The 9028-nt window shown below is 53.2% G+C and overlaps 1 protein-coding gene across 2 annotated transcripts; it reads right to left on the bottom strand.

The window, feature by feature from the left end:
* Window positions 1–5709: 5709 nt before the first annotated feature.
* LOC128814569 (nuclear cap-binding protein subunit 2) lies at window positions 5710–8945 on the bottom strand. 2 transcript variants are annotated; one of them, XM_053990512.1, is made up of 4 exons: window positions 8780–8945; window positions 8374–8622; window positions 7523–7696; window positions 5710–6854 (listed from the first exon to the last, which is right to left on the bottom strand). In XM_053990512.1, the coding sequence occupies exons 1-4, from the start codon at window positions 8864–8866 to the stop codon at window positions 6756–6758; spliced, it is 609 nt and encodes a 202-aa protein (XP_053846487.1). In that variant the 5' UTR covers window positions 8867–8945; the 3' UTR covers window positions 5710–6755. The 2 variants fall into 2 exon arrangements, with proteins under 2 accessions (XP_053846487.1, XP_053846488.1); XM_053990513.1 differs by having other exon boundaries at window positions 7523–7661; window positions 8441–8622.
* Window positions 8946–9028: the final 83 nt, after the last annotated feature.

The following is a 9028-nucleotide window of genomic DNA, read 5'->3' as shown; positions in this document are numbered from 1 at the left end:
GTGCTGCTGGTACCTGGGGGGCAGGACAGCAGTCTGCCATGGTCCTGCCTTTCAGGCCATGTGCAGGCAGGGACTGTGTCACCGAGTTCTAGAGCAGAGGACGCAGTAAAGGCCTTGGAAATTATGCTTCCTGGAGGTGCCAGCAATGGCCTGCAGAGGAAGCCTGACCAGGAGCTGGGCTACATCCATGAGAAAAGATGATTTTCCAGATTTTGGTCTGGTCTAAATCAGACATGACATAAGTATCCAAAAAAACCCCCTAATTTAAGGCAGATGGATTTGTTGCTTGGTTTTGGCATCTCTTGCTGTTCATTGGCAGTAGTGCAGGGTCACTTCACGGTCAGTGGTGAGGTACCCACACCATCAGCTCTGCTTTAGCCCCTGTGCTGGGGCCGTGAGCCCTCTCCCAGAGCTGTCCCTACAGTAAAAGGAGCTGTGGCTCCTGCTCTGGCCCCAGGACTGGCACTCACTGCCCCAGTGTCCCGGGCTGTGGTGCCCTGCCAGAGCCTCAGGCTCCAGCCCCCAGGCACAGGTGACTGGGTGCTGCCAGCCCTCCAGGTCAGGCTGGTGCCCCAGTGTGCCATGCTGGTTTCACCACCCCACCTCAAGGGTGTCTTCTGGCCAGAGGCAGCACATGGGTCCCTGCTGAGCCCTGAGCCTACCCTCTGCTCATTCACCCTCTTTTGGGTGCTGCTACCCAAGGCTAGAGGGCAATGGGCCTGTGATACAGCTGCAGCTGTCACCCCCTGGCTTGGCACTGCTACAGCCCCCCGTGCCTTTATTTGTGTTTGTGTCCCCCATACATGTGTGCACATCCATGCCCACGTTTGTGTGTGGGTCTGTTTGTGCCCATGGGCACATCCCTGCCTGGTTACAGGCCATCCCACTGAACTTTGCATTCCATCCTGGGCATCCACTGGGACTGGCAGAGTCCTGGCAGAGGTTTCTGGAAGCTCTGGACAGCTCCCACCATGGCAGCTCAGCAGGGAAAGCAGCTGTCTGGCAGCCACCAGTCCGTGGTGTGGTGGGCTGGGGGTCAGTGCCACTGAGCCATGGGTACAGCAGCCCCATTCCCCCCCAGGCTCTGGGCCAGGCACCCTGTCCTTGCCTCTGGAGGCTGCCCCAGCTCTGCACCCTCTGGGGGTCCCTGCCTCCCTCTCGGTGCAGGCTAGCAGGGCTGCCAGGCATGGCACCACAGCCTCTGCTGAGCAGCACCTCTGCCTCTCCCAGGCTGTGCTGAGGTTACTGCACCTCTCAGCACACCAGCTGGTGGTGAACAACACCCAGCCAGAGCCTCAGTGCGTGCTCTCTGCACAAACCATCTGTTCCCACTGCTGTAGGTGGTGCCCCAGCAGCCTGCTCCGACAGCAGCCCGGGCTCCATCCTGCAGAGCCTGGGAGAGAAGCTCGTTCCTGGTGAAGCCTGTCAGGGGCTGGGGGCCACAGGGTGGGTTTCCCTCCTGTACCAGTCTGGAAGGGGCCATTTTGTGGTTTGAGAAAATCAGCAAAAAGCAGAGCCTGGCTTTGCTGTTCAGAGGCCCGTGATCACCCACCCTTATGGGGAAGGAAGCAACCAGCCCCACACGGCTGCATGTGGCTTGCCCTGACAGTTGGGTCATTTCCTCCCCAGGCTTGATTTGTGATTTCCTTGTTGCCATTCCCCCTTGGACTGAAAGGGAAGCTGCAGGGCTGTTGAGTCCGGCCCAAGCCATGCTGAGCAGGCAGGTGGCTGGGGAGCCTTTCTGTGGCCACTGGCTGGTGACAGTGTGCTCTGGGGTCATGCCAGGGATGCCGTGCTGGTGGGTTGGGGTGTTGGGGGTGCAGAGAGTGGGTGACTGCCAGCCTCCCTCCCCATCTGGCTCCGTCACATCCCATGGCATTCATAACTTCATATCCAGCTGGTTTTGGGGGACACGGGGCTTTCCTGGTGGACCCTTCAAAGCAGCTCTCTGGACACCAGGTGCTTGCCACCTCCAGGGGAGCTGCCAAGAGGCCGTGAGTGTGGCCATGCAGGCTGGGGGCAGGATGGAGATGGGGGGCTGTGCTGCTGAGCCTCTGGAGGGAGAGCTGCAGCTGCAGAGTCTGCCCCTGCACTGCTCCCTGGCCACAACAGGCCCTGGCAGGCGGAGATGTAGCAGCAGATTAAATTTTGATCCGCCTGGGAATTAAAATAGGCTGGCAAGTCTGCTCTGTGACATCAAATGCTTCAGTGTGAGGAGTTAATGTGCCATCTTGTTCCCTGTAAATCTGAGCACTGTCAGATCCCCTTCCCTACCGGTGGAGCGGAGCTGCAGCGGCTGCCGAGTGGGATGAATCCATCAGCAGGGCCTGAGTCCTGGAATCTAGTGAATTAACTCCAGGCAGGTCATTGCTGTAACAGAGCAAACTGGTATCAGCTCCTGATACTTCTGCAGCAGCACTGGGCTGTGCTGTAAGCCCTCACAGTCCAGAAGGGCTCCAAGAAATCAAAGCTGGTGATGTGTGAGATTCTTATCACTCCTTACTCACCTGGCTCCAGGCAGGCCCCAACCCTTCTGTTCTCTGTGGTGAGCTTAAGCTCACATGACCCAGTAGCTGTGAGGAGCCTGTGTGCATCCAATAATCCTCTTGCCTTGAGCTGTGGCAGGTGGCCAGCTCTCTAAACACACAGGCTTAATGCTCACCTCGCTTTGCCTTTGCAGGTCTGGCATGAGGAGTTGCTGCCACGTGGTTGCTCTTCCCTTACTCTCCCTTCTTCCCAGTGCTGCAGCTGGTGCCCTGGTTCCTGCCCTTGTCCCCCAGTCCACACTGCAACTAGCCAAAGGGTGGCTCCTCTCACAGTCTGTCCTGGAGCTGCCAGCACGCTGTGCTGATGCCTGCACCCAGCAGGATGTCACCTGGAGCTTCTCTCTTAGGAGACAGCCGTACCCCAGTGGCACCCAGAGCTCACTGTGCTGGAAGTGAGCCTGTGAGCGAGTGGTGCAGAGAGGAGGTGGCAGAGGCAGCACAGGCAGTGCAAGTGCCACATTCATGGTGCACGTGGGTAGTTTTCCATCAGTGTGGTCACTTCCTGATGAGCTACAGCTTCTCTGCTGCCACCAGGATGGCCCAAGGCTGCACAGCTGTGCTGGCTTCCTGACCTCACACACAAGAGATTTCTTTGCTAATCATAGTTTTAAGGCTGTTACATTCTCCTGTCCTCCTTAAGCTTTCCCATTTTCCCGATGTGTTTACCCAAGCAATTATTCTAATTCATATTCTCTACACAGGACCTCACACTGTTAGTGCTTTGCAAGGCTGGACAGATGACTGCTCTTATTTTTCCATTTTTAAGTCAATGTCCTGTTCCATTTCACTGCATCTCAGGGGCAGCCTGCATCGCAGGCTGGTCAATGCTGACATTTTTTAAACCCGCTGAAGAATAAACATGCAGCTCCTTCAAGACCTGTGGCAGTTGTACAGGCACAGCAACCTGACTTGCAAAACAAACAGGTAGGAGACATTTTGACAAACTAAATGTAACACCCCTACCAGCTCAGCTATCAAGACTTCGGGGTAATGTGTTAAATTAATTTAAACTGCCTGGTCTGCACATAGGTGTGCAACAGTTTCTATCATCCTGGACAAGATAATGCATGAAAAATCATGACACATTACTGGGCAGGGAGCAGCTGCTATTGTTTACATAATACAAACCAAATTTACAGACAGACTTTAACTTGTTCAATGGAATTACTTGCCCTAGCTGAGAGGTTCTTGGGGACAGATCAGAAAGGGTTTTACATCTCTTCTCATCTCTTGTTTGGACATAAGAACAGGCTAGAGAGTGCTGGCCATGCTCGTCTTAAAAGAAACACAGGGAAGGGAGTTCTTGGCCCCTTCCTCTCTGAAGTGACCACTGAGCACTCGTTATGTTTTATAGGCTACTCCAGTTGTGCACAGGTGACAGGACAGGGAAAATTCTCCTGAATTTTCTAGAACTGCTGATACAAAACACGAGGACTGGTCTGATTCAGAGCATAAGCAACTCGTTTTTGCCATCAACCATGAGCCATTGCACAGCAGGAGAGGAAAAGCCAGCAAGACAGAAGTGCAGAGAACCATGGTGAGACTCGTGCACCCTCCTAGTGTCCATCTCCACGTTTACAAGTGACAGCAGCTTTAAGACACCAATAGATGTGTCTCCCTGCCCTCTCCAGTTTGTCATAGAGAAAGTGGTTCTGACACACAAACTCCAGCTGCTGCAGGACTTGCTGTTGGAGTGGGTTGACCATGGCTGGATACCAGGTGCCCACCAAGCCACTTCTCCTCCGAGGGCTGTCCCTACCCATGGCAAGGTGCTTGGAACTAGCTGGTCTTTAAGGTCCCTTCCAACCCAGCCCACTCTGTGATTCGTCTAGGTTACTCCATGGAGAGGGTTCACAAGCTGGAACGTGCACTTTCCCCAAAGCCTAGGAAAGCTAGGGGTCTCCCTGTTAGCTGGTGGAGACATAGCTGGTGTCTTCATTACATCCACAGGCACATGGTGACATCCCTTATTTTGTTCCTAAGGACTGAATAGCTGTTGGGCTTCCCTATCTTCCTGCTGACTTTGGGCCCCGTTGTGCCAGCATCAGAGCAGCCAGTAAGGATTCCACATACCTGGTGGCCGTAATCTTTTCACGTTCCAAGAGTTCTGACGAGGTTAGACTGGGTGGTTTCTGCTTCTTGTCTGAATTCCCTCACTCCTTCCTGCATTTTCTTTTCTCAAGGACCAGCTTCCTGATGGAACCCTTCTTCTCCCTCCTCCCCTAGTAAGTGGTGATACAGACCCATTGTCCACTGGGCTTTTTCCACAACTGGGGCAACTCTAGTTGTTCTTGTTTGGGCCCCTATCTCTACTATCACCTCAGATGGAGTTAGTCCCCAGTCTCAATCAAGTTACTCTCAGAGGTGGCTGGGGTCCCCCAGTTAAACACAGACCTCTGACAGCCCTGAACTGTGGCTTTGCAGGCACATGCCAGTACAGTGCCAGAAGCTGCTGGTTTTCACTGGGGTAGGCACCTTCTGTCAGTTGGCATGTCAGTTTGCCAGGGTTACTTGCCTGTTCAGGTGTAGTCCCAGGCTATGAGAGGTGATAACTAGCCCAGGCACTTGCCCAAATCCTGCCACCCACGGACCAGCTGCCTCAGGGCACATTTCAGTATTGACTCACCCAAAAAATTGTTTTCTCTTACATTAGGGTGACATCAGATTACACAGACCCCATGATATGTCTACTGTGTTAATTAGTAGTATTAAACATCTCACGTAAGGCTGAGCAGGAACAATAAAGCCACCCACACCAGGTGGGAGTGGGAAATGGGATCCTCTCCACAAGGCAGCTCCCCCAGCAGAGCAAGGCCATCAGTGCCAGGGCAAAGCACACAGCCATGGTTTGTACTAACATGTTCCCAAAGCCCAGCAAAGTAAAGAGATAAGAAATGCAGCCAGAAACACCGTGACCCAACAGGAGCTGCCTACCTAGTAACTACTATGGCTAAAGCACACTTGGCACAGAACAGCCATTGCCTCAGGCCCCACACTGGGCACCAAACTGTGGTGGGCTGACCCTGCCTGGACACCAGGTACCCACCAAGCTGCTCCCTCACTCCCCTCCTAAGTGGGAGGAGGGCAGGGAGAAAGGAAGATGGGAATGGAATTTGTGGGCCAAGATAAAGCCAGTTTAATAAAGCAAAAGCAAGGCTGCGTGTGGGAGCAAAGAAAAACTAAATATTTATTCTCTACTTTCAACCAGCAGGAGATGTCCGGCCACTTCCCGGGAAGCACAGCTTCAGTACACAGAGCAGCTGCTCCAGAAGACAGATGTTTTAACAAGGAATGCCTCCCATCTCCCTTCTCTTAGCTATTACCACTGAGCAGATGCCATATGGTCTGGAATATCCCAAGATCTTGCCCCCACCCCAGCCTGCTGGTGAGGTGGGAATGTTAGAGACAGCCTTGATGCTGTGGGAACATTGTTCAACAATAGCCAAAACACTGGTGTTTTATCAACACCTTCCTAGCTACCAATACAAAGCACAGCTCTACGAGGGCTGCTAGGGGTAAAATTACCTTAAGCTCAGTCAGACCCAATACAACTATTTATTTAAAAAAATTAACAGAAACTTTTAACAAAATCACACTGAACAGCGAGGATCTGAAAAGCCAGGCAGCACTGGGGGCATCACAAAGAGAAATGCTCTGCAGGCCCTGACCAGCCCAAGGGCTAGATGTGCAGACAAGCACCTCCAGGTGGATAAGACCTTGTCCACTTCTCTCTCATTCAAACAGTAATACTGTTTATTAAGCAGGTGAGGTTATAAATTAGAAAACTGAATCTCTTGTGCATCCTCACTAGCTGCCCAGGCACCTGGAGGGCTCCAATGGTGGTAAGCTTTTTTTAAAAGTTCCATTTGAAAGCAACCACAGCTGCAGCTGCAGCTTGGAGGAAGCCACCTGCTTAAGTGCAACATGAAGAGTATGTCATAGCCTAAGATGTGTGTGACATGCTGCATTTCTTCTTGCCCAAAATCCTGCAGAGCTGTCCATTTTTTTCCCCTTGCTGCCCTGTATCAGCACAGAACATCCTCTCTAGCTCAGAAAGGAGGGAGAACGAGCACATGTGTATATCCACAGTCTAAGGAGAGTCACCTTTTGCTGGAACTTGGATCTCACTCCATACCCTGATCCCAAATGTGAGAACAGGGCTAGCTCTGGAAGGACAGAGCCCTCTGTGAGCTAGGAACCACGAGGCAATTAATAGATTGCAGGCTGGTGATTTGCCTTCTGCATCTGAATGATCTTGCCAAAGCCACCTCTTCCCACGTCGTAGTCTGTCCGGTATTCATCTCGCACCTGGGGCACAGCAACAACACGTGTATTAATTATTAATAGCCAGCACTGCCTGTCCCCTGCTAGACTCCAGAATCATCATCCCCTCCTTGTTCAGTTGGTGGGGAACTGAAGTTCAGATTAGAAGCACTTCAACTTGTCTGAGATCTCTTCAACTAATCCACCAGAAATGTGGTAATGGTGGTGAAAATGACCAAAAGGGATATATCTGATTGTTGAGATTTTTTCAGGTAAGAAGCAAAGAAGACCCCAAAATATTTTTGTTCAGCTTTTCAGTACACCCTTTTGAACTGCCAGGCTTGGCCTTCAGAACACTTTATCTCATCTAAACCTCATCTCTGCCCTTGGGGAGACTGCTGTGTTATGAGATTGGCCTGGCAGCCACGCTGCTTCCCTCTACTCAAATTCTGGATCATTTCAAGGGTACTAGCTTGGATTAGGGAACATTCTGCTTGCATTGCAGGAAGTTTGGAGTCCTAGACAGAAGTGGCTTTAAGTTCTATTTCCAGCCTTTAACACCAGGTGTCAATTACCGAAACAACCTGGGAGCGAGTAAACTTCATTATCAGGCCTTTACTGTCTGCACATTGTTCTCCCTGAGACAAAACCAGCAAGTAAGTACACAGAGTCTTAGAGGATCAAATCCAGGGATGAACTGGCATTGCCTTTACCTGTCCTCCGGTCTTTCCTCTCCCATACTGTCGCCCCTCCTTAAACCCCGCATCCCAGTCCGTGCGGATGATGCGGTCGTCCAGCCGCGTGCCGTTGATAAACCTCATGGCGTGCTCAGCATCTGCTCTCGTGTAGTACCTGGGGCACTCTGTAAGGACAACTAAGTGTGCTTTCTCTTGGGTACAGGGAAAAAAAAAAACCAGGGAAGTATTGTATTTGAGAAGCAGAACTCCCCCCCCCCCCCACTGCCTTCCAGCTTTTTCTGCTCTTCCCGCTCTTCTCTATGGGATCAGAAACTGCACTCGTGTAAATCCAAGCTAAAACCAGCTAAAGCTCAGAAAGGATTCTGTACTTTAATGTTAGTACTTGCACAGACAAGACAATGGAACAAGACATTAAAGCCTTGCTAAGGGCAAGAAATCAGTAATATGCCTTTCTGTACTATGTAAAACCTGACTGAAATAGAACAAAAGGAGCAGGCTTCACAGGAGAGCTCTGCACAGACAGCTCCTGGCACAACCTGTATAAGCATGTACCCTCTGCTTGAAAACGCCCCCACGCCTTATCCAGCTACTTCCTTCAGGTGCGCAGCTGAGATGAGAAAGTAAACATGTGCTCTGGACATGGGAGATGTCAGACTGCTGACTGTAACAGCGCTCATTCTGGCCCTAAAACCATTACGGAAATTAACGAATTAAAGGGGCTCTCTGCCACCTCCAGACACTACAGCCCTGGTGGCACTTGTCACCACTACACAGGCAGGGTGCAGTGAGGAAGGTGCAGGGATGGACGGGATGTGCCTGGTTGGAAGCGCCTGGCTATCACCTTTCCAGCAGCAGTACAGACACACCTGCAGTGCAGAGGAACCACAGGTGCCAGCCACATCCGCGCTGACAAAGGGGAACCAGAAAGGATACTCTACGAAGCAGAAGCCACAGGGGGTTTTCTTGATCTTGTCCAGACCCATGACAATCCTCTTGACATCGCCGCACTTGGAGAAGAGCTCCTGGATCTGCTCCTCGGTGGTGTAGAAGGACAGATTGCCGACGTACAGCGTGGAGGAAATCTTCAGCGATTTCTCCTGCAGCTGCCTGCTACCCTGCGGGCACAGAGGCGCATGCCGCGGGCTCAGCGCGCTCGCCGCCCCGCTCCTACCGCCCCGTGCCCTCCCGCTGCCCGGTTTCTCGCACGGCCTCGCCCCGGCCTCAGCCCTCCCCGCCCGGGCCGGGCCCCGCCACCCGCCGCGCCGGGCGCACCCGGAAGTGCTGGTCGCGGTACTGGCTGATCTCGCAGTACGAGTCGCTGTTGAGCCCGCTGAGCGTGGTGTGCAGCAGCCCCGACATCGCGCCCGCCCGGGCCGCGCCGCCGCGATCCTTCCAGAACGGCCGCGCGCCGGACGCGGCGAGCGGAGGCACCGCCCCGGCGCCGCGCCGCGCGCGCCATTGGCCGCGGCCGCCGCCGCTCGGCCGGGGGCGGGGCGAAGCCGCCGGGCAGCCAATCGGCGG

Source organism: Vidua macroura, chromosome 14 (genome assembly GCF_024509145.1).
Source record: "Vidua macroura isolate BioBank_ID:100142 chromosome 14, ASM2450914v1, whole genome shotgun sequence".
NCBI lineage: Eukaryota > Metazoa > Chordata > Aves > Passeriformes > Viduidae > Vidua > Vidua macroura.
The sequence above is the reverse complement of the archived record's forward strand: the minus strand, read 5'-3'. Positions and strand labels throughout refer to the sequence as shown.